Source organism: Gracilinanus agilis, chromosome 6 (assembly GCF_016433145.1).
Source record: "Gracilinanus agilis isolate LMUSP501 chromosome 6, AgileGrace, whole genome shotgun sequence".
NCBI classification, from domain to species: Eukaryota; Metazoa; Chordata; class Mammalia; order Didelphimorphia; family Didelphidae; genus Gracilinanus; species Gracilinanus agilis.
This window is the reverse complement of record NC_058135.1, coordinates 16,091,413-16,116,172: the sequence shown is the minus strand read 5'-3', so window position 1 is coordinate 16,116,172 and position 24,760 is coordinate 16,091,413. Positions and strand designations below refer to the sequence as shown.

General features: G+C 44.6%; 2 protein-coding genes across 7 annotated transcripts in view; one reads left to right on the top strand and one right to left on the bottom strand.

The window, feature by feature from the left end:
- Positions 1–9,650, top strand: part of VPS37A (VPS37A subunit of ESCRT-I) — a 34,276-nt gene extending 24,626 nt beyond the window's left edge. For 2 of the 6 annotated variants that reach the window (XM_044681197.1, XM_044681201.1), the window contains 5 exons: positions 2,725–2,852; positions 2,933–2,991; positions 3,088–3,156; positions 6,737–6,880; positions 7,800–7,880. In XM_044681197.1, coding sequence (XP_044537132.1) covers positions 2,725–2,852; positions 2,933–2,991; positions 3,088–3,156; positions 6,737–6,880; positions 7,800–7,880 — 481 coding nt within the window. Of the gene's footprint in view, positions 1–2,724; positions 2,853–2,932; positions 2,992–3,087; positions 3,157–6,736; positions 6,881–7,799; positions 7,881–8,239; positions 8,554–9,153 lie in introns of those variants that run through there. The other 4 variants (XM_044681198.1, XM_044681199.1, XM_044681194.1 and 1 more) reach the window with 4 other exon arrangements.
- Positions 9,651–14,541: 4,891 nt separating this feature from the next.
- Positions 14,542–24,760, bottom strand: part of MTMR7 (myotubularin related protein 7) — a 67,066-nt gene continuing 56,847 nt past the window's right edge. Inside the window, exons 10-11 of the mRNA XM_044681129.1 lie at positions 18,059–18,185; positions 14,542–15,148 (exon numbers count right to left, since the gene is read on the bottom strand). Of these exons, the coding sequence (XP_044537064.1) occupies positions 14,795–15,148; positions 18,059–18,185 (481 nt within the window). The 3' untranslated portion in view covers positions 14,542–14,794. The remainder of the gene's footprint in view (positions 15,149–18,058; positions 18,186–24,760) is intronic.

Below are 24,760 nucleotides of genomic sequence, written 5' to 3'. Positions count from 1 at the left end.
GCGCTCTCTCTCTCTCTCTCTCTCTCTCTCTATATATATATATATATATATATGTATGTATATATATAATTTTTTTATGTTTTCATTTTGTCCACTTATATTTTGGTTTTCAGAATTTCTGTTTTGGTTTTCTGACTGGCCTTTTTTCCATTGTATACCCAATTCATTGTTGGGTTTCTCTCTCTCCTTAACAAAAGTGTCCTTAAGGACTTAATTGGATATATCTCATAATTTCTATATATTTTCTCATTGTTGACATTTTCTTTGAACTTATCTATGGTTTCTATGATTTTTTTTACTCACTAATTTTTTAGGCTCAATTTATTTAATCAACAATTCTTTTTATTTCTTAAGGTATTCTTTACCAAATATAAGTTTTCTTGCATTGTAGTAAAGTAAAGGATGTATGTAATTCTTCTTTTCTTTATTTGTGACATTCTTGTGCCCCAAGAGATGACTTGTTTTTATAAAAGTGCCATGTACAGCTAAGAAAGATGTAAATTTTCTGTTCTCGTTAGTTAATTGCCAGAGGTCTTATCATATCTAGTTTTTCTAAAGTTTTATTCAGTTCTCTAAGTTCTTTATTGTTTATTTCTTTGGATTTATCTAGGTCTGAAGGGATTGAGCAGCCCAACTATTATATTTTTCTGGGTATTTTTCCTTCTAACTTGTTTAATTCTTCCTTTTAGTATTTAGATGATATGCAGTTTGGTACATATATTGAATTTATTTGGTGCTTTCTTCTCAATACTGAACATTCTTCTATCCAATCATACTCTACATGTCTCAGTGATTCTAAATCAAACAATTCCCTAATCACTACATCTGGATGTGGGGGCGTAGTCCACTGCTTAAGGCAGTGATGGGAAAACTACAGCCCGGATCTGGCTTGCAGGGAATAGTTTGCCCATCACTGAACTAGTTCATAGGAAAGTGAGAAGGATCCAGGGGCAGTAGTCTTCTTGTGCATCTTGATTATATGAGATAGAAAGATTTTTTTTCTCCCCTCTTCTTTCTTTTAAACTCATCAGAATATAACAAAACACTCCCGACCCCACTGTCTTATATAATTCCTTCCATAATCCTTAATAACCTTAGGCTTCTGGGGGGATGGTTGTTTCTTCCTTTTAAAATGTAAATACTTCCCTTTTGTACAGCCCCTTCCAGATGCTCAGATAGATTTTCCTTTTCATGTTTCTCTTGCCATGGCATTTTTGGCTGTCTCTTTCCCTCTACTGACCTGGGCTAGAAATATGACCTGTTGCTACTTTTGGGCTACTTCCTATGTTATGTGTGGCTCATAGTGACACAGGCAGTAGCCATCAAAAGGTGGATTGGCACTTGAATCCTTTAATTCCCAAGCCAGCATTGTTTCCCCTGTATTCCCTCCACACTGATAGATGGTGTAAGGAAAGGCAAGGAATGCATGAAGGAGAATAAAGTATAATAATAAATCTGGAAAAGAAAGGAAGAAGCTGGCTGAAGAAGGATTTTCTAGGGCCTGGGCCTCAACATCCTAGAAAGCCCTTAGGGTTCATGGAGCAGTGGAGTGACATCAGCAGACCTGGAATTTGGGAAGATCACTTTGGAAACTTTGTAGAGAATGTATTTGAGTAGGGAGAACTTTGAGGAAGGAAGCCAATTAGAAGGCTTTTTCAATAGGCCAAGCAAGCAGAGCCAAAAGTCTGAACTGGGAGAGAGGGCAGCCTAGGGCAGAGCTGTTAAGATTAAAATTCTCTGGAGACTGTACCTTAATGTATAATTATTTATTAAGTAATAAAAAAGTGGGTCAGAGAAAGTAAAGACCTCTGGCCATGTGTAGTTTGCATTTGCCTTAGCAACTCTCCAAGAACTGGATCATACATACCTTCTCTTTCTCCATTCCCACCCCCAAAGTCCTTCCATCTTTTAGAGATGTCCCTTTCCAAAGCCCCTCCCATTGGAGGATTCTATTCTCACTCTGGGAAAGAGGTGGATCTTCCAGATGCTAGGGAGTCAGGAGTGCTTTAGAATGGCTTCAGAGTATGCATTCCCGGTCCTCTCTATCCCCACTATCTTTTTTTTTTTTTTTTTTTTAAATGAATGGTTCTTTTTTTTTTTTTTTAAATCCTTGTACTTCGGTGTATTGTCTCATAGGTGGAAGATTGGTAAGGGTGGGCAATGGGGATCAAGTGACTTGCCCAGGGTCACACAGCTGGGAAGTGGCTAGGACCTCCTGTCTCTAGGCCTGACTCTCACTCCACTGAGCTACCCAGCTGCCCCCTCTATCCCCACTATCTTAACTCATTCAGAGGGTGGGGAAGCTGCAACTTAATTTAATCAGAGGGTGACTTTTAATTAATTTAATCAGAAGAAAGGATGGATGACCAGCAGTGTCCAAGGCTGCAGAGGGGAGGGAGAGGGAGAATTAAAAGGTAGCCATTAAATTAGGCACCTAGAGTGGGAGAGGAGGGGGAGAGGTGCTAGGATAGAGCTTGGGTGCAGCTCTGTGAGAGGCAAGATGCCAGGGAGAGAGAGCAGTCTCATAACTATTCAAAGAAAAAGAGGAGAGGCTGGTGCATGGAATCAGAAGTTCAGAAAGCTCCAAGAGATGGATGCTCAGAAAAGTCCATTGCCCCAGGGAGTCATTAGGAGATCCCTAGCAGCAAGGGAAGGAAGGATTGGCTGATCTACTTACTCAGTGTGGGTCAATGGTCTTGATGGGTTTTCCCTGTGTGCTCCCAGCCTGTCACAATTAACAGATATGAATGAACAAGAGGAAGCATTCCTGGAACAGTTCTCAACTCTGCCTCAGCTGAAGCAAGTCATCACTGACAAGGATGACCTGGTAAAGAGCATCGAGGACCTTGCCCGTAAGTCTGGCCTCTCCCCCAATTTGGGTTCCTGGAGAATTGCATTCTGTGCTGGCTTAAAAACTGGCTTGATTTTACAGGAAAAAATCTCCTTCTAGAGCCCAACCTGGAAGCTAAAAGGCAGACGGTCCTAGACAAGGTCAGTTGTTGATTTTCCTGAAGAAAGAAAGAAAGAAAGAAAGAAAGGACAAGAAAAGAAAACAAATGCCCAACATGTTTTTCTTTGATTCTTTAGTATGAACTCCTCACTCAGATGAAATCGGGCTTTGAAAAGAAGATGCAGAGACAGCATGAACTGAGCGAGGTATTTCTTTACATCTCTTTATCTGTTGTGGGATTTGGGGTTTAAGATGACTGACTTCAGGCCTGTTGGTCTCATTTTAGCTTTCCTTTCTTATCATCATCAGAAACTCTTACTGTAGCCTGGGAAGATGTATGGCTAATATTTTCAGCCAATCTTGAAATAAAACAAAGAGGCAAAGTTCCAAGCCAATAACAGGTTATTGAGAGAGATCAGTATCTCACAGCAGAGCTGGGTGATTAGATTTTCTCTTGGCTAAGACAACTGAATGAGTTTTCTTTTATACCCTAATATTTTATCATTCAATATCCCACCCCCAGAGTTGACCACCAGTCCTAGTCTCAGTGGTATAAGGGTTAAAAATTAAATGTTGTACTAAATGTATAAAAATGTGGTCACCGAAAATATTACTCGTCAGAATGACTTTTTATGGTAGTTTTATTTACAAAAGGAGAAAGAGTGAAAGTCAGGAAATGAGAGAGAGTAGATAATTACTCTCGCTGGGTCTGAACCAGGCAGGACTTCAGAGGCCCCAGCAAAGAGGGGCCCAAAGGTAAATTAAACAAGGGTTCTAGCCACGAGGCCTCCTCCAAGCAAGGGCTTCTCCGGAAGCTAGTACTTCCAGAAAAACCAGGAACGGGAATCAACCTTTTTCAGTCACCCAGATGGTGGTTCTAAGGGGGAGAAATCGAAGAGCAGTCCAAGGTCCCCAGCCAGAGCTCCTCCAGGGCCAAGTTTGAAGGCAAAAAACTGCAAGTGGGGTGTATATGCTTCTTGTGATTAAATCTAAAAATGGATAGGGGAAAGTTAATCCCATTTTCACAATCCCCTCCTGTGATCATTTGGAAGACTAGTCTCCCCACTTTATCATTTAACATAATAGGCTTATACCTCTAAAAATCTTCTAACTACATATACAATATTGTATACAATATTGCACCTTCTAAAAGGAAACTACAATAGTTAGAAATAAGAGGGAAATAGAAGAGAGAGAAAGCAAAGTCAATGTTTGCTAGGCACATTGACAAAAAGCCAATTAGGGGGCAGCCCCCTTTGGCATAAGAGTGTACATTCAGAATAACAGCGTTTTTAACCCCCTTCAGAAGTTCAATCAATTGCACCCCAAAGGTCATTCTGGATCTTCTTGATGCAGTGTAGGTTTCTGTAGGCATCTTTCTCCAAACAGTTCATTTTCTGGATTCAAGGAGTTAGCAAACTTCTTTCCCTGAAATTTTTCTCAAGCAAAATTTTAAATTGTGGATTCTATGAAAATATATACAATAGGTGGATGATACAATTAGAGATGATGGAAGGGAGATATATTTTCTAGCAATGGTTGAGTGTTATCTTCTTGGAAGAGGTGTCTCAGCTTCTTATTGAGTCTTGGTTGGTTGGGATGACCTTCAAGTTGATATGCTAGCAGTGTCCCTTGGACAAGGGTTCAGCACATTTCCAAGGCCCCCACCACTCATCATAAGCTTTCTGCTTACTTGATGAATCACATCCTATTGCAATGCTAGCTTATGAGAAAAGGAGAAAGTAGCTAAATTTACTGCATAATTTATACTTTTTCCTTACAAAACCTAATTACTGGATTTCTAGTCTTAATATAATTCTCATTAATTAAGCATTGTCCAAAATTAATTATTTATTGTGTCTGAATATTGACTAATTATGATAACTGGGATCTTATTTAAAAAGAATCATGGGGTTAGCATTCTTTCTCTTCAGATGAAAGGCCCTCACTCTGGGTATTTTAGAGGACAGGGTTCTTTTTTTTTTTTTTTTTTTTTTTTTTTAAACCCTTACATTCTATTTTAGTAACAACTCTTAAGACAGAAGGACAAGGCTTAGGCAAATGAGTTTAAGTGAACTTGCTCAGGATCAGGCAACTAGGAATCGTCATGAACTCGGATCCTCCCAACTCCAGACCTAGCTTTCTATCCACTGAGCCATGGAGCTGCCACTTGAGGCTTCTAGAGTTTCAGTAGACCTTCGCCATAGGTGACCTGTTGGCTGGCTACAAAACTTGTTGCAACTTGATGCTATGGGATAGCCTGATGCCAAAGTCTAGAGTATTGAAACTCTGCTAGTGGGAGATCCTGAAGGGTAATGTGCAAAGGGTTACCTTGGGGCCGTGGGATTTAGAGTTAGAAGGGACCTGAGAGACATCAGAAATGTCCCTTTTGAATAAAATAGACTGGTTCATAACCATGTTTTGGCCTCCAGGTTTCATTCTGGCAAGTCTTGAGGATCCCTCAGCTCAAGGGCCACATTTAGCATGGGGCCCTTTAAGGCCTCCTCCCTCTATCCCATCCCCTAGTTGTTGGTGCCTTACTCTGAGTTTTGCTTGTGTCTCCATTGTGGGTTTACATTTAGCCAGTGTGTGTGCGTTGTCTCTTGTTCTGTAAGGCCCCAGAGGGCAGTGGCTTTCACTTGAGTCTTACCCAAGAGGTACACTTACTGTGAACTGGTGCCCAATTAGACACTTTACCCTTTTTGGAGTAGGGAACACTGTTTTTCCTCAGTTGTCCTGGCAGTGCCCTCTTAGTCATTGTCTGAGGCCTGCCCACTCAGTGTGAGCATCCCTGAGGCTGGGCCCACTTCCCTTACTGATATCTGCCTTCCTTGACGGTCTGACCAGCTCTTGTAGGCTCATCTGTGTCTCTGTAGATGGCAGACATATGTAATGTGTGTGTTCTACATCTGTGTGTGTACATATGTTCAGACTCCTGGTATCCATGATGATCCTGGCAATCTGCCTGCAAGCCCAGCTTGTTTGCAAACTTCCCTGTTTCTGTTCACGGCTCTGTCTTCATCATCTTTAGCTCATCAATTGTCCCCCCCCCTCCATGGAGAAGGAATCACTAAGCCCTGTCGATTGAACCTCTGTAGCATCTGGATGTGTCCAGCCCGTCGGAGCTTTCTGCTCTCTGAGATATAATCAGACATGTCCATCCTGGCTTTGGAGGCCCTCCCTCCTACATCCTCTTTTGCAGTTCACTGGTCTCTGTTCTGTTGGCCTTCCATGGCACGGCCATCTCTTGTCCTTCCTCCAGGAAGCCTTTCCAGAGACCCTAATTGACTAGAGCACAGACATAGAGCTCCATGAGATCTCAGCCCCCCTCTGACCTCCTGTTTTTTAAGGGAGAGAGGGAGGTCATTTCACAAGTTTGTATTCTTGCTCTTCCCTTGCCCATTAATGCTTCATTGAATCCTTGGTACCCCATCTTTGAGGAAACGTAACTACGTTTCAAATGGCTTTTGACTCTTCTTTCTGGAAGGTCTGATGAAAGGAGCATGCACACATATGCACAAACCCCTCTGGGCTGTTGGATAAGGAAGGTGTCAGACCCTCAGGTCCAGGTGTTTGAGACTCCCCAAGTGGACTAGGTGACACATGGAGTGAGATGTGATTTCCATCCTGTCTCACCTTTTAGAAAGCGAGGAGCAAACAGGACCCAGGTTTGGAGAGTCATTGATGCTGTCACCTGAGAGGAACCTCAGCCCAGGCACTAGAGAGAGCAGTTCTTTGCTGTCTAGACGTGGGCCTCTGATCCTCCAGTTTCCATTTCTCTTTCAGAGCTGCAGTGCAAGCGCCCTCCAGGCGAGACTGAAGGTAGCAGCCCATGAGGCCGAAGAAGAGTCAGACACCCTTGCAGAGGATTTCCTCGAGGGCAAAATGGAAATAGATGATTTTCTCAGCAGCTTCATGGAAAAGCGAACCGTACGTACCAGTATGCTACCATGGCCTGCTCACCAAGGACCACTGGGCTGGGCACTGAGGGACAGGGAGGGGCATGCATGCATGTGTTTGGTGAGTCTGGCAACCTCTGAGCCCCCTTTTTTAAAACCTTTACCTTCTAAAAACGACTGCTTGATCACAGGGTTCGAGGGGGCTATGATCAGGATGTAGCCTCTAAATCATCACCCCAGTGTAAATATCAATAATATGGAAATAGGTCTTGCTCAATAACACATGTAAAACCCGGTGGAATTGCTCATTGGCTACAGGAGTGGAGTGGGAGGAGGAGAGGGAAAGAACATGATTCATGTAACCACATGGGAAAATGCCCTAAATTAATTAATTAAATGAGCTTTAAAAAAAAAAGCTCTTACCTTCTGTTTTAGAATTGATACTGTCAGTTCAAGGCAGAGTCCTGCCCTGTCTTTCCCTAGTTGGCAGAGGCTAGAGGGGCAATCCAGTCTCTCCGTCAGGGTCCCCTGCTCCACTGTTGGAGTGGAATGGAAGTCAGACATTGCTGACCCAGGATGTCCTCAAGAACCTCCCAAGTGAGCTTGGACTCCCCCCCTGTAGTTTACATTGAATGAGAAATAGGCCCTGAGCAATGTGGTATCCTTTGTGGAGACCCATCCCCTCAGCCCCCTCTTAATTGACTGCAGAGGGAAACAAAGTTTGCCTTCATCTTCATAGTTGCAGAGAATCGCTTAGGTTTTATTTTAAGCACAGAGAGACTTGGAGAGAGGAGGAGGAGCTTTTCTCCTCTGGAATGGCGAAGGTGAAGGGATGATCATCCTTCACACGGCTTTTAAGCACATCTATTGCTTCTCCAGTTTGGGGGCCGAGCTGTCATGACTTAGGGATGGGAAAGATGACAATGGGCCTTCTCTGTGTTCCCCTTTAGATTTGCCATTGTCGAAGAGCCAAAGAGGAGAAGCTTCAGCAGGCAATGGCCACACACACCCAGTTTCATGCTCCTCTCTAGTAAGTGTTTCATCCTGTGCTTTCCCTTAGACCCTTCCACCGTATGGGGAAGAGCTGTGGCCATACAAAGAGGGGTTTTCTCACACACACACACACACCCTGGATTCTGGAGCCCCTCTCCCCTGGTACACACACCCCAGAGGATTCTGGAGCCCTTCTCTCCACGTTTCTGTCTCCACTAGAGCAGCCCCAGGCCCACCCTCTTGGCAGGCCACAGGGCTTAGGACGTTGCCAAGAAGACATTCACTAAGTGCTTCTGGGTTGTTGGAGAAGGTTCTTCACGAGGGAACAAGCTAGTTGTCATCCATCTCGTCTGAAGTGTCTTTTCAAGTACATTTTAAGGGCTTTTTTTCTTTGCAGATCTTCCTGAATACATGAATTGCCAAGAGAATAATGAACAATCCCAATTAAGCACATTTTCAATCGATGTGATTTTCAAACAGGCATCTCATCCTAATGGTTGTATTGTGTAGTAGAGATTAACTGTAGCCGTTGTGTAGAGCTGGGCCTGATTCTGCACCAATTAGGATGCCTTTTATTATCTTGGTTTGAGAAATTCTTCTGCACTCTTTGCACTAAAAATATCCTTTGTATTTATTGTTGATAAAGTCTCTTATATTTAAGTTTCTGCTGCTACTCCCTGCTTATTAGAGATTAAATATCTATGCATGGAATTTTGGATAAAGGCGAGTGTTTTATAAATTCATATTCTTGTAAATTCATATTTTTAACTGAAATGGACTGGTTTATTTATAAAGAAAATCTGGGGGGGGGTTGTTTTTTTTCCTCCTACAACCTTTTTTTTTAGAGTTGCTTTTTGGGGGAATGGTCATTAAAATATCACATTCCCTTTACTGGAAAAATTTTGTCCCTAAGTGGTCATGCCAATATGTTCAGCTTTTAATCAATATAGAGCCATCTGGCAGGTCACAGTGGCATGGTGGTAACTCTTAGTTTGGAGCATGAACTCCATGTTCATGTGGCCCCTGCTAGGAGCCAGCCCAGCCTGACCCTGGCAAGGTAGCTGTCCCTCAGTCCTCCAGGGACCAGCCTCACAGAGCTCCAAGAGGCAGCTCATCCCCAGGAGGCTGGATGCCCCCCCCCCCCCCCCCCCGGCGCCGCGTTCTCTCTGTTGTGGGNGTGGCTGCTTTCTCTTTGTATTGGGTGTTTCTGGCCAGGTACAATCCATGCCTGTGCAGGGAGAAGGACCCACCATACCTTTGAAATCCCAAAAGATCCAATGAATGATTCTGAAGCCAGTGTCTGCTCTGCAGATGTATCGGTTTGATGTTCTATAGGAAAGCTGTACCCAGGACAAAAGCCCCATGCAAATCACATATTCAGGAAGCCATCCAGGATGACCAGCCAGGCTGGTTTGTTTGCCTTGAGAGCTTTGTTCGTTTGGAATGGATCTTCTAAAAGGCTCATTACAAGAGGGACCCTTTGGACATAGACAAGCCAAACATTTCTTCTCTAACCTCTGTCATCAATGAGTTTTACCTCTAATTGGAGACCAAGGGAGAGCCATGTGGGGTGGCAGGCAGGTGATTCCTGAATTTGAAGCCAGAGGAGCTGGTGCTGCTGCCTCAGCCAGTCTTGCTGGATGACCTGAGGTCAGGCCCAGGCCCTCTGTGGACCTCACTTTGTAGAGGAGGTGCTGTGGGCATCTCTGGGAGGATGTGCCCACATGTGTAAAGTGAGAGGTTGGACTCGAACACTCGGCTCTGTGATCTCCTGAATGAATAAAAATCATGTATACTTTTCTTATGAAGGATTAACTGCATTTGTTCCCTTTTGTCATTCTCAACCCCAGCGCTATACCATGAAAGTGGGCCTTTCAGCCTTGACTGTCCTGTTCCTATGACTTCTTGTGGAACAAATCGGGCCCACTAATAGATTGTAAGAGGTGGTGTGTGTGACCCCACAGCCAAAGAGCCATTAGCAGGAGGTGTGGGGCTCAGGGCTGGCAAGGCGATGTACATGAACATCAGATATCAAGGATGTGAAGGCCCTTGGCCTTATGCCACATCACACCTGAAGAATCAGAGCCCCAGTGCCTATGGTCAGCTCTGGTTTCCAGAGGGCAGAACCAGGAACAGTAACAAGAGGTGCAAAGCAGCCAGTTTAGGCTTGGCACCTCAGATCATCTTCCTGACTCTTAGAGCCATCCACAAGGGAGATGGGCTGTCCTTGAGGTATAGGGTTCCCCTCCCTCACTTTAAGCACAGACAGGATGAGGGATGATAAAGAGGAAACTCCTATTCAGATCTTTTTAGCCTCTGAGTCTTTATTCTTTGACTAGCTGAGCTTTAATGGATGGATGGATATATAGGGCAGGAAAACTTGGATGATGTCCCTTTTGAGCATGAATGAGCCTCCTGCTGCTTTGCATCAGCCCTCTCCAGAGTGGAGGTGGAGTAGAGTGGGCAGGAGTCAGGCTCACCGCAGGCCAGTTCTAACTAGGGATGAGTGGATTGACTGATCCTATGATAGTGCTGCCCTTGAGAAAGAGCTGTTCTCAACCCTGGGCTCTGGGAAGTGGAGGCACTTGGTCTGGCCTCCCTTCTCCGAGCTTGGGTTTAGCCACAACGTTTCACAGGAGTTCAGCTTCCTGATAGCCAGTAGGTGGAAGTGACTAGAGGCTCTTGGCCACTGTCAAGAAGGGCCAAGTTAGCAAAGTGGCTAAGGTTAGAGATGCCAGTATTTCAATAGCCCAGAGCACGTCTGCAAGTCTTCACCACCACAGGATCAAAGGTACATTGCTTATTGTCTTAAATTGTTTCAAATGAAAACATTGCTGGGTAAGGGGCCAAAGAATATGGCCATCCTGCTTTCCTGATACCATTCGCCCTCCTTCAGAGAAGAAATGCCAGGCTGGATCAAGGTTAATGATAGCCAGGATTAGGATCTTGGGCCGCTCGGGACAAGCAGGGCAACTTATATTGTTTAAACCCTTTCCTTCCTTAGAACTGGTACCAAGGCAGAAGAGCAGCAAGGGCTAAGCAATTGGGTTGACTTGCCCAGGGTCACACAGCTAGGAAGTATCAGGCCAGGACCTCTCTTTGCCAGGCCTGGTTCTATCCACTGAGCCACCTAGATGACCCTAGGGGACCACTTTTAAAGGTTTCAGGGGTGAAAAGACTCCCTAAGCAGAGCAGGATGGATCCCATCTGATCATCCCTGAGGCATGCTTGGACTTGGGGGACTAGGATTGTACTGCCACTGTAGATCCATCGGGGCTATCTGCAATGTGAGGCTCAGGCCAGTAAGGTGATACTGCTTATAAAAACAGCCTGGCTTCCTCTGGCTAGCACTTTGTGCCTTTGTACATGTTTCATTCTCGCCAGTGGAGTTCTGAGAATTATGGGAAATTGAGCTTTGAGGAGAATGCTCTCCTGAGGAATCGCTTCTAGGCCACGGTCCTTTCCCCTGTGCCCTCCATCCTTCACACAAGACTGTTGGACTTGTTACATTTCCTGGCATGAAGAATTTAACTTCTTCATGTAGAATACGCCCCACAAGCCCTCTTGGGGGGCCTCCATTTGAATGGTTGCCCTCACCAGCACCTGCCATCTTTACACAGCCTCCTGAAAATCACTGGCAACCCTGAATGCAGTTTCTGGCCGCTACCTGGCCTTTTGGCTTTGGGCCTGGAAAATCAGTCTGAAGTCTGCCTAGTGCCTCACAGAAGTAAGACAGTGGGACTTTGTTGAAAAGCTGAATCTCTGTTATCGAGTTCCAGGCCTGAATGCATTAAGACTGGGCCTGACTGGCCTAATTCCTGAGGAAACTGGAGACAGCATCCAGAAGGTCCTGGCTGCCAGGCTGAGGAAGGAATAACCTCCTCCCTCAGAAAAAGGGGTCCTTGGCCTGCCCAGAATAATAATGTGGGGTCTTGGGTGATCCAAAGTTGTCAATGCCTTCAGTGTATCTTAAGGGTTTATTGTAGAACATAGGATCCATACTGTATACATGACAAGACAGACATTTAAAATTAACCAAGGTTCAATCGACTTTAACATTGGGGAACTGCTCAGAAGCTTATGGTAACTTGGCTTCATGGGAAACGAATACATCTGGGGGTAAATAAGGGCTTCCATTAGTCACAGCCGTCTCATTGGGCTCTTTCTCTGGGCCCTTAGTCCCATCCAGCCTTTAAAAAGGCAGGGGGGGGGGGGAACGGCTTCACTGTTTTTTTCCTTTCACATTTTGCAGAATCGTTTTATGTAGAAATCAAAAATAGTGAAATATGTCTTTAAATGCAATTTAAAACATCCACCCAAACAGCAGCTTGCCAGTCAGCATAACCACCCAACCTAAATGAGACTCCCAGGCTTTCTGAATCTACAGTTCACATTTTTCTCTGTAGATGACAGTGAAAACTAGACAAACTACCTTTTACAAATAGGCCATTTACCAAGATTATGACACTTCAGTATGACTCGGGTTGATACTGGTCAATCCAGGCTTCCAAAGCAAGCGTCTGTCTTTAGAGTTGGCCATCATCATCCCAGACTATCCTAGTTTTGGGATACATCACGAAGGAGCTTGTCACCTACTAGACCCAGGCATCACCTGTGGTGCCTCTGATTAGCTTTGCCCACACAGACCAGAGCTTGGCTGTATTTTAGAAAGAAGACAAAGAACTGAGAGAGCCCCAAGAGAGCAACAAAAAGGACCGGAAAACATTCTGCAAGGAAAAACCGAAGGAGTCAGTGTGATCTGGGGGAGCCCAGAGGAAGCAAGAGGTAGAAAGCATACAAGAATGGAATCTCAGGTGTTAAAAGGTTTAGGATTAGAAAATAACAAAACCGAACTAGGGATTGCGGAACTGTACAAGATGCATCCAGAATGAAGAACACCCCGGAGCCCCTCTCCACTGCCCCCTCGCCTCCCAGGGGCCCAGGTAAGCCTTAGGTTCCTGAAGCCAGTGCTAACAAAATCTACATGGCTCTCCCTGCTTTTGGAGGGTGTCGGCACCCCCTTCTCTGATCCGGGGACTCGGCAAGGAGCCATGTGTCATCCCTTCTGACACCAGACTTGGCTAAATCAAGTACCACCTAGCACGGTAGGACTTTCTGGCCACTCTGCCCTCAAATTTCTTCCCACCTGTTTGTTGATAGCTAGAATTCTTGTAACAAAAGATGAAGTTCCATTCATCTACAGTGTATGTCATTTCTGCTCCCTCTAGATGTGAAGGGGAAGGGGTCAGGGAGAGGGGATTCGCCATCCTGGGGAGGCTGAGGGGCTTCTGCCAGATTTATGGTTGTTACCTCTGACTGCATGTGCTGAAGCGGAGCCCTGCCACTGAGGCATCTTCACCTAGTTGATGGGGTGGAGTGGGTTTGGGTCTCATTTCCAAGAAGCTTCTTTTCCAGAGTTTGGGGTTAAGAATCATGGCCCTAGAGTGATGCGGCTGCCACTGATGAAGGCCAGACGAGGAGGGGAGGGGAGACAGGCTGCTGATTTTCATTTCAGTGTGGCTGTTCAAGTCATCCGTTAAATGCATTCACAACAGAATCCTTCAACCACTGCTTCCTACCAGCTCCCCAGCTATAACCTAAGGCAGGTGGGACTAGAAGGTCCCTGTCAGCTCTTAATCCCTCTGATCCCAGGCCCTGCTTTAGGCAGCCAAGCAGTCATCTCCAGGCAGGAGCTGAGACCAGGATACCTCAGAAGCTCCGGCCCTTCCGGGTACCAGCTATGTTGAAAGCATCTTTGACAAGCTCACAGACTCCAACACTGTAGGCTAGTTTAGAAGAGGAAAGTGGTTGCTGCTAATAACCTCTGACCAGAATTCTCATCAGTGTCTAACTCCATCTCTCTCTTCCTTATGAAGTCAGCCTGGTGGTCATCCTGGACTCCCTCCACAACACAGCTTCTTAGTCACAGTCACCCTTCTCATCTCTTGCCTGGATTGCCTCCTTAGGTTTTCCTGTTTTCTGTCAGCTGCCAAAAAGCTTCCCAAAGCACCAGGGGCCTGTGCTCTAAAACCTGCTCTGAATCCCTATTGCCCCTAGGATAAAAATACAAATTCCTCCACCTAGCATTTAACTGGTACCCCCTAAGCCGATTCCAACCCATCTCTTCCAGCCTTGTTTCCCATGAGCCTAATAAACTTGATATTCCATTTTCTGCATCTGCATTTTTCCAAACTCAGTCCCCATTCCTGAAATGCATTCAAGGCTCAGCTCTGGTGCTACATCCACTAGGAATCCTTCCTGGACCTCTCCCCCATCCCCCAGGTGTTAGGGCTCTCTTTCCCCTTCAATAAGCTTGTATTTGCTCACTTGCTTATAGACTGGCTCCCTATTAGTCGGTTACTTGAAGATAATAGCCCTCGTGCCCTGTAACCAGTAGGCACTTGATGTTTGCTGAATTGGTTCATGTTGCCAGGTCTTTCCTTTTCTTCTTTCTCTCCTATCCTCCCCTGTTGCCCCCCATTTTGTGTCTCAGAACTTTTCCTCTTGTTCTCCATCAGGACCTCTTTTTGGAGAATTTTCCAAATGGTTTTCCAAAGTCCATGTGTGATCATTATTAATAGTTCCTTAGACTTGTTTTCAAGGATTTAAAAAGAAGTTTAAGTGGTATGTGACCTAGAATTCATAAATCAAATGTGAAAAGGCAGTTACCGTGGGTGTTTTCTACTTGAATCCCAGTTCCCCGTGTCCTATGATTTATGTTTACAAATTTATTTCTCTACCTTGATTTTCATATGATACCTAGAAGGGGGGGAGAGGGGGGAGGAAGTCTTCTGCCATTTGGAAAGGCCAAAGGCAATTTTCTATTAAAGTTCACAACCCTGGCTACATGACCCCATTTCCCACTCTCCTTGGCCATTCCATTTGGGATTGCACGACTCCCCTCTTGCAGGAAATGTTTCCTGTTTCTGGCAGTCCTTTGGCTCACGGGGACTCAGGCAGTGAGGAACACAGCCTCATCAGGATCAGGGTCCTTGCCACTGTCTTCACTGGGCAAGCACTCACCTCCACTCGGGGAGCGGCAGCTCAAGTCCTCTACCCCAGACTCCTGGTCACTGTTGGCGGAGAGATCAGGATCTGAGCTCTTCAAGTTCTCCTGAGTGAGAATCAGGGCGGAATCATCATCTCCTTGGGAAGGGCTCCGAGAGGGCGATGGCTTTAGATGGCCACTGGAGTCCTGAGGGATGTTCACTACACTGGGGGTTGTCAAGGCAGACAGCCCGGAACATTTGCTCTCTCTCTTCCCGGGTGTGTGGCTCAAGGGAATCTTGTGGATTTTTTCCAGCCTCTAAAAAGAAAAACATTTCAGTTTGGGGTGATGGAAATTTTCTCTTTATGCCTATCCACTCTGACTCAAGGAAAGGACTAGAAAGGACGCCTGGCTTTCACAGTCAAAGAAATTCAGCCCAAAGGGTTAAACCCCAGCAACGCACTACCCCATTTGACCCCCATTCAAGTCTTGACTTGAAGATCTATGACTGCTGACAACGCAGAAACTGGTGACCTCGACCAACAACCATGAAGATTCCCATTCCACTTGTCAACAATACTACATCAAAATACACGTAGGACCTACATTCCATTGTCAGCTCCGGGAGAGGGGAGGGAAGATGAGAGGTCGGCATTATGGATCATATAATTTTGGAAAACTTGGGTGAAAATGTGTTATTAAAATAAAAAAACCTTAAAAACTGCAATACTGCATCAAGCGGTTTCCCTCCCTCCAAAAAGAACGTCAGATCCTTTTCTTACAGGGCAGCCTTCCAAGTATTTTAACTCAGTGCCTTTTATATTTCTATATAATAGCTAATAACAATCAAGCATTTTTCAGGAGCTTAAAGGTTTGCAAAAAGCACTTTACAAATATGATCTCATTTGATCCTCATGGCAACCCTAGGAGATGCTGTTACCATCCCCATTTTGCAGTTAAGGTAACTGAGGCAGAAGTTAAGGAACGTGCCCAGAATCACTAATAAGTACACACCCACAGACATGTACTGTTCCAAGAGTATACTGAACAACACTCCGTGAGATTTTGGGCCTCCCTCTCTGACTTATTTGGGGAAATTCTTATTGGTTTCCTTATTTCTCAGAGATATTCCAACAGAGGTGGTTTACTTCGGGGATGTAATGCTTGAGGCCTCTGTCAAGAACCGATCCACAGACATGGGTCCTTACAGAGCCACTCATGGTTGGCACGGAGCACCTTTTACAGGTCTGGGCAAGTACCCGCTTCCCTCTAGGAGAGTCCTGGCAAGCCTCGGTCATCTGTACTTCCAGCCCTTGATAAGTTTTGCAAGAATGGGCAAGTTTTACACATGCTCGAGCCTCTCCCTTCTCTGCTGTGAATGCCTGTCTACCAGAATAACCCATTTTGAGGGCATTTGCTAGCCAATGGGACCCAGAGGTGAAGACTTCTCCCACCTCTAAAAATTAGCCCCAGAACCCAGAACCCAGGACTCCCAGGGCAGCCTGTTCTACTTCTGGTTAGCTCTAATTGATAGGAAGTCTTTCTATCAAGCTTAAATCTGTCCTTGGAAATTCCCCTCATTGCACAGTGAGTTTATGCCCACTTTCACATAAGAGCAGACTTACAAGTCCTCTGGAATCTTGGCTTCCCTAAGTATTTTCCCGTTCTTTGCCCAATCCCCTGAGAGCCCACCGCCACCTTAAAATATGTGTCTGTGTCTCTCTTCTTCCATCCAGTAACAACCCGGCAGAGAATAGAAGCCTCCTAGGGGAAGGGATGTTGGCATTTTGGTCCTTTCTATCTCAGGAGCTCGCCTTTAGTGAGTCCAGGATAAATATTGGCTGAACTGGTTTTGCTTTGTATCCGGCACACAGTAGGTACATAATAAGTGCTCACTGATGCTGGAGGGATTCTCTGATTCCATCTGAGCAGACAGAAGCACAGACCACACAAGGAGGAATAATATCAGGTCTGAAAGTATTTTTAGTGTCAAGTCAGCAAATGTTTATTGAACACTTACTCTGTGCCAGGTGTGTGTGTGTGTTGGGGTAGGGGAAGATATGGAGACAAACAAGAAGCAGTCTCTGCCCTCCAGACACATTCTAAGTAAGGAAGCATAAGATTAGGTAGGAGGGAAGAGCCTCAACCCCTAGAAGGGTAGGAATCAGGGAAAGCTTCCTGAAGGAGGGGGCATGTAAGCCCAGCTTTGAACGAAGCTAAGGGTTCTAAGAATCAGCAGCAAAGTGGGAGGACATTGCCAGCTAAGGGGGAGCTTCTACAAAATTAGAAGCTCCAAGTCCCCTACAGTTAAGGCCAAGTAAGACCAACCTGGCTACAACTGGAGAAACCAAAAGCACATATTAAGGGCCCACTTTGTGTCCTTCACTCTCTAGGAACTGGGGACACAAAGACAAAAACTGAAGGTCAGCCTAGAACAGTGGCTAGAGACAAATCCGGGAGTTCTTCACTTCCGAGCTGATTTTTGATTCTGGAGGCAATAGGCAGCCACTGAAGATTCTTGAGCATGATCTGGAAGATGATTTAGAAAGGAGAGGAGAGGAGAGGGATGCAAGGATCCAATCTGAAGAGTTAATATGGAGATCAGGTGAGAGGTGATGGGAGCTAGACTTGGTAAGACTTGGTTAGTGATGGGAAATGAGGGGTGAGGAAAAGGATGGGTGACTCCAGGATTGAGAACCTGAGTAACTGGAGGGATAATCTCACCCTCAAGGGAAACAGGAAAATTAGGAAGGGATTGGAGCTTGGGCAAGGAATGAAGAAGGAAGATGTCTATTTAGTCATTAACATAGAGGTGATGATGATGGCGCTGAGAAAAGGGAGGAAGGAAGGGAGGGAGGCTCATTGGACTACTCGGGCAAAGGGAGGCAAGAGCAATGGTAGTGAAGTTTTTGAACGGGGGGCCATATTGGTGTAACTGATCAGTTGACAATCACAGAGCGAGTGGGGTTGGGGATGGGGAGAAGGAATCGAGAGTAAGGTTAGATAAGGAGAATGAAGAGGCAGGATGAGTAAATGACTCTCCCAAGGCAGGCAGAGAGGTCACAAGCAGGATACAGCATGCCCTGTGACAGCAGCCTTGGAGTGAGTCTCCTGGTGACATACAGGATGGAAGAAGGAGGGCAGACGAGGCCATGGAGAGACTTGTTGGCCATCCACAAGAGAAGGTATGATGGCCAAAAAAAGCCACTGGCTTCAGGTCCGTGTTACCTCTTCTAAGACCTGCAGTTCCTCCTCCAGTTGCTGTGTTTCCTCTTTCACAGCCATCAGGTAATCGGTAACTGACTGTCGAGGTTGCATGCCCTTTTCAAAGCGGTTATACATTCCGCTCCAAAACCTAGAGAGGATAGAAGAGGTTCAGTGGTTATTGCCAAGACATTTTCTGGTTCAAAGTCTCATCAGAGCCATCTGAAGGCAGTTTCATGCACCAACTACATAACTGATGGAGAACAAAGAATACCCATTTTCCAAGAAGCTCTCTGGGGGAGGAGTGAGGGATTCTGGACTTGGAGAAGGAATGCTGGGAGAGCCGGTGGGCAAGTCTCTGGCACCTTTACTCAAGACTTTTTGAACAAGTCTTAAAAATAGACAGAGACCAACAATTCACACCATACTCCCAAGTGGTCACTTGATTTAGACCTAAAAGATCATATTATAAATAAGGTAGAGGCAATTAATGAAAAAATATGAAGGAAGGAAACCTAAGCATACCAGTTCTCAAACTATACTATAAAGTGATAATTGTCAAAACAATCTGATACTAGTTAAGATATAGAGTAGTAGGGGGCAGCTGGGTGGCTCAGTGGATTGAGAGTCAGGCCTAGAGACAGGAGGTCCTAGGTTCAAATCTGGCCTCAGCCACTTCCCAGCTGTGTGACCCTGGGCAAGTCACCTGACCCCCATTGCCCACCCTTACCAATCTTCCACCTATGAGACAATACACCAAAGTACAAGGGTTTTAAAAAAAAAAGATATAGAGTAGTAGATCAATGGACTATGTTTAGGTAATCGTCACACAATAGTTAATGATCTTAGTAACCTAGTGTTCAATAAACCCAAAGATCCAAACTTTGGGGAGAAGAACTCACTATCTGACAAAAACTGCTTTGAAAACTGGCAAATAGTATGGCAGACACTAGGCATAGTCCAACATCTTACACCATATACCAGAATAGAGTCAAAACAGAATACTTACTCTAGAAATAAAGGGCAATACCACAAACAAATCAGGGGAACATAGAATAGTTTACCTGTCAGACTTATGGAAAAGGAAAGAATTTATGACCAAAAAAGACATAAAGAGCATTGTGAAAAGTGAAATTAATGCTTTTGGTAACATTAAATTTAAAAGTTTTGTACAAATAAAATCAATGTAACCAAGATTGGAAGGGAAACAACAAATTGGAGGGTGGGAATTTATAGCAAGAGTTTCTGACAAAAGCTTTCATTTCTCAAATATACAGAGAACTGAGTCAAATTTATAAGAATACAAAACATTCCTCAATTGATAAATGGTCAAAAAATATGACCAGGCAGTTCTCAGATGAAGGAATTTAAATTATTTATAATTGTGTGAAAAAAATTCTCCAAATCACTATTGATTAGAGAAATGCAAATTAAAACAACTCTGAGATACCACCTTACACTATCAGATTGGCTAACATGACCAAAAAAGAAAAATGACAAATATTGGGAAGGATATGGGAAAATTGGATCACTAATACAATGTTGATGGAACTGTGAACTGATACAACCATTCTGGTGAGCAGGATGGAACCACACCCACAGGGCCATAAAACTATGCATATCCTCTGACCCAGCATTACCACTACTAGGGCTATGTCTGTCTCACTCACTCCCACCAGATTGGTAAAGTTGAAAATAATTATCTAGCTTTTATATGGCATTTTAGGGTATGCAAAGCACTTGACATTGTTATCTCTCTTGATCTTCATAACAACCCTGAGAGGTAGATTCTACTATTGTCCCTATTTTACAAATGAGGAAACTGAGGGAGATAGAGGTTAAGGAGGTTAAGTGACTTGCCCAGGGTCACACAGCTAGTAAATGTGTGAGGAAGGATTCAAATCAGGTTGTCCTGATTCCAAGCCAAATATTCTAGATATTACGCCAGATTTTTGATGTAACACTGTTGTTCAGTCCTTTCAGTTGTGTCCAATTCTTCTTTGACCCTGTTTGGTGTTTTCTTAGCAAAGATACTAAAATGGTTGGCCATTTTGTTCTCCAGCTCATTTTATAAATGAGAAAACTGAAGCAAATGAGGTTATGTGACTTGCCCAAGGTCACATAACTAGTTACAGTCTGAGGCTGGATTGGAACTTGGGTCTTCCTGACTCTAGGCCTCATACTCTTTCCTCTGCACCACTTAGCTGCCAGCTAGCTGCCTCAAAAAAAAAGAAAATAACAAATGTGGGGAAGGTTGTGAGAAAGCAGGCATACTGATGCAACTGTGGTGGAACTGTGAAATAGGGCAGCCATTCTGGAAAGTGGAACGTTGCCCTCAAAGTTACTGCTAAGCTGTGCTAACTTAGAACCCTGAGAAGTCAAAGAGGAAAAGGATCTATATATACAAAAAGATTTATAATGGCTTTTTCTGTGATAGTAAACTTGAGTGGGTGCCCATCACTTGGGGAATGGCTGAATAAATTATGGTCTATGAACATGACCACTGTGCTGTAAGAAATGAAGCAAGAGATGTTTCTGAGAACCCTGGAAAGACTTGTATGAACGGATGCAGAAGGAAGTGAATAAAACCAAGAGAACGAACATGAATACAATGAAGTGAACACAAATTTGAAAGACCTAAGAAGTCTGATCAATGCAATAAATAATCATAATACTAGAGGCTTCATGGAGGCAGCATATTTCCTGACAGAGAGATGAACTCATAATGAAAAATTCAAAATGAAAAATGAAAAAAAAATTTTTTTAATTATGAATAAGAGGGAAAGAAACTAAATGCTTGTCAATTTTTAAAAAAGGATAAGTTGAAAGAATATGGTCAGTAACTGTTTCCTAATTTTTTATTTTGTTTCCAGCTCATGCTAATTTGCTTTGTTTTGAAGCAATGTCACACAGGATTCTCCCTGTCACTTAGGCTTAGAGGAAAATACCAGGGATGGTTTGTGACATGGGTCACTTGTACAACACCCTTCCTCCTCCTCTCCTGGTTCTTCAGAAATTAATTCTCATGCAAACAGATGGCCAGGGCTCTACCCTGAACATGTAGCCAAGGAGCTAATAAGCTCGAATGCTTCTAAAGCTTAGGATACAGCTGAGTGAGTTTAAAGGGATTTAGCCAAGGGTGCTGAAAACCTAAAGAAGGCTGCAGCCCTCCTCATGCCCACGACTCTGCGTGTTCCTGAAGCATGTGAGGTCTGCTGTCCAAGAACATGGCAACCCACAAAACAAAGGCAGACTTAACATGTCTCTTGGTCCTGGGCAGAGTAAGCCCTGGATCCCCCAGTTTCTGGAGTATAACTATTAACTGAGGGTGGTACTTAAATGTGAGATGCTAATCCAATTAACTACAAACTGCTACATGTTGGGAGGAGCCGGATCATAGTGACATACTCTGTGGACAGAGAGTGGACATGATAGGGTTGGTCAGGAGCCACATTCTAAACCCATCTCACGTACCCCCAGGCTGGAAGAGCATGGACAAGTGATTTTTCAAGTTGGGGCTCTCAAAGCTTCATTTTTCTCATTTTAAAAAAAGGCTAATAATGATGCTAGTTGTCATGCAAACTGCTGAGAAGGGTGGGTATAGTTGGCCAATGGATACTTGATATTCATCATGAACCTCTCCTCCCTACCACTTTATTTCTGGGGGTTTAATCAGTTACACTCAGTTACACACTTAGTTACAACAATTAGTTGATTTTTTAAACCTAGGAACAGGCTGAATATGTTAAAATGATGCTAAAAAATAAAACAAAAATAAAATAAATGTTAAAATAATTTCAGGTCACCAGGACCCCTTCCTGTGCTCTTTTATCAAGTTTATTTTAAACAAAAAGTTAGAAGTATAATCAAATAGCTTGGAGCCCCCAATTAGGAAAATTCCTACCATTTAGGCAGATGTTTAGCTTTCTGTCTTAAGTTAAATTTATATTTATCTCTAGATTACCTACTTTTTGTGACTGAGACAAAAATTCAGGTTGCCAAAAACAGGGAGGTGAGGGGGTGGGTAAAGATATGAGTAGAGTCTATTATAATGTCTGTTCATAAACAGACACAGGAGAGGATTTGGGGAAGGAGCATGCCTTTTCTTGAAATTTCCCTCATTCTTTATTTTATTTTTTTAACTTTTTAACTTTTTACCTTACCTTCCGTCTTAGAATCAATACTGTGTATTGGCTGCAAGGCAGAAGAGTGGTAAGGGTAGGCAATGGGGGTCAAGTGACTTGCCCAGGGTCACACAGCTGGGAAGTGTCTGAGGCCAGATTTGAACCCAGGACCTCCCGTCTCTAGGCCTGACTCTCCATCCACTGAGCTACCCAGCTGCCCCCTTCCCTCATTCTTTTTTTTTTAAAAACATTTATTAATATTCATTTTTAACATGGTTACATGATTCACGCTCCTACTTTCCCCTTCAGCCCCCAACCTCCTCCCCACCCCCCATAGCCAATGTGCATTTCCACTGGTTTTAACATGTGTCATTGATCAAGACCTATTTCCAAATTGTTGATAGCCCTTCCCTCATTCTTGATGAAGCACTTAGGTGGCAAAGTAGATAGAGCCTTGGAAGACCTGAAGTCAAATATGGCCTCAGACACTAAGCAAGTCACCTAAGCCTATTTGCCTTAGTTTTCTCATCTGTAAAATGGGAGTCATAATAGCCCCCACCTCCTAGGGTTGTTATGAGGATCAAATGAGATAAGAATTGCAAGGTGCTTACACAGTGCCTTGCACTTAGTAAGCCTATATAAATATCACTGAGGAGGAAGAGGAGGAGGAAGTGCTCTGGGGTATCCATAGGGATCCACGGCCACATCTTTCCTCGCCTAGCCCACGAGGGGCTCAGGCCTTGAGGCCCCCTTCCTCCTTCTCAGGCTCTCTTAAAGGCTCTTTGCTTCTCGGAGAACTCTGGAGTAGGACTCACATTTGTCTTCTGGCTAAACGATCCCAGATCACCATCGGCATCAAGAGGGGAATAAGGGCCCCCTGAAGGCCCAAACCCGAGATGCCCCAGGAGCGGGGCTGAGACGCTGGTATTCTCCTCTCTCAACCACCCCCAGGATGCCCAGGGAAGCTGCAGCGAGGCGAGAGGCCGCTCACAGCTTCTTCAAGAAGCAAATGAAGCCTCTGTTTGAGTTCCTCTGGTCCACTATTCCCAAAGGGGGGGCAAGCAGCATTTCAGAATACATAAATAAGCATGAAAAAAGAAACATCCTTTTATGGAGAATGCCAAACGGCAGGGTTCAGACCGTCCATCTCTCTGAGACTAGCCGCGGGGCACTGGGTGAGCCCACAGCCCAGCCTTACCTTCGGTCTTACAATCAGGACTAAGTATCTACTTCCAAGGCAGAAGAGTGGTGAGGGATAGGGGATGGGGATTAGGATCACACAGCTAGAAAGCGTCTGAGGCCAAATTTGAACCCAGGACCTCCTGACTTCAGGCCTGGCGCTCTGTCCACGGAGCCCCTCAGCACAGACCACTTGGGACCTTTCATTCAAGCCCCAGTCCTTGGCCCAGTGCCTGGCATGCAGATTGTTCCCTGATTGTCCTCATGACAACAACAATGCTTCTATCAGTCTGTTACACTCTGTGGCGTTTAAGCTCCACACCAATGTCCATCCTTCTCTCCCCCAGACCTCAGCGAGATTGGATCCTCTCCACAAAAGGGATGTCAAGCCTCCTGATGGGTGACAATGTCCCCTGGCCCCAGCCATTCTTCACTCCCTCTTCTCCAGACACCTCCACAGCCTAGACACAGCCTTTGCTGGCCATTCTATACCCACCTCTAAGCTCTCTAGGTCTAAGGCCATGATTGAGTCAATTCTGCCATTGTTCCTGGATGGGGTATGTCAACATACATATCATCCCTGTTAGTAACATCCCTTATGCCCCTCCTCCAAGACCAGTCACTATTCCCCCAGGAACATAAGCTCCTTGTAGGCAGGGATGGTCTTCACTTTTGTGACAGAATCCTCAATTCTGGGCACAGAGGAAGCCCTTAGTAAATGCTTTTTTCCCACATTCGTTTTGTCAATAATGGTTTTTATTAAGCTGGTATGTGCCAGGCACTGTTAAGGCCTTAAGTCTAACCTGCTGTAGACCCAAAGAAAGGGGGAAACAGTCCTTGTCCTCAGGGAGCCCACAGCCTACAAGTAAACACATAGGCACAAATAAGTTAAATACAGGATAAAGAGAAAATACTCAGCAGAGGGAAGGCACTGGCATTAAGAGGAATGAGGGCATGGCTCAGTGGACTAAGAACTAGGCCCAGAGATTGGAGGTCCTGGGTTCAAATCTGGCCTGAGATACTTTCTAGTCGTATGACCCTGGGCAAGTCTTTTAATCCTCATTGCCTAGCCCTTACTGTTCTTCTGCCTTGGAACCAATACACAGTATTTCTTTTTTTTTTTTTAAACCTTTACCTTGCGTCTTGGAGTCAATACTGTGTATTGGTTCTTAAGTGGAAGAATGGTAAGGGTAGGCAATGGGGGTCAAGCGACTTGCCCAGGGTCACACAGCTGGGAAGTGTCTGAGGCCAGATTTGAACCTAGGACCTCCCGTCTCTAGGCCTGGCTCTCCATCCACTGAGCTACCCAGCTGCCCCCTACAGTATTTCTTTTAAGACAGAAGGTAAGGGAGAAAGAGAAAGATATATATAGAGAGACAGAGACAGAGAAAGGAAGGAAGAGGAAGGAAGGAAGGAAGGAAGG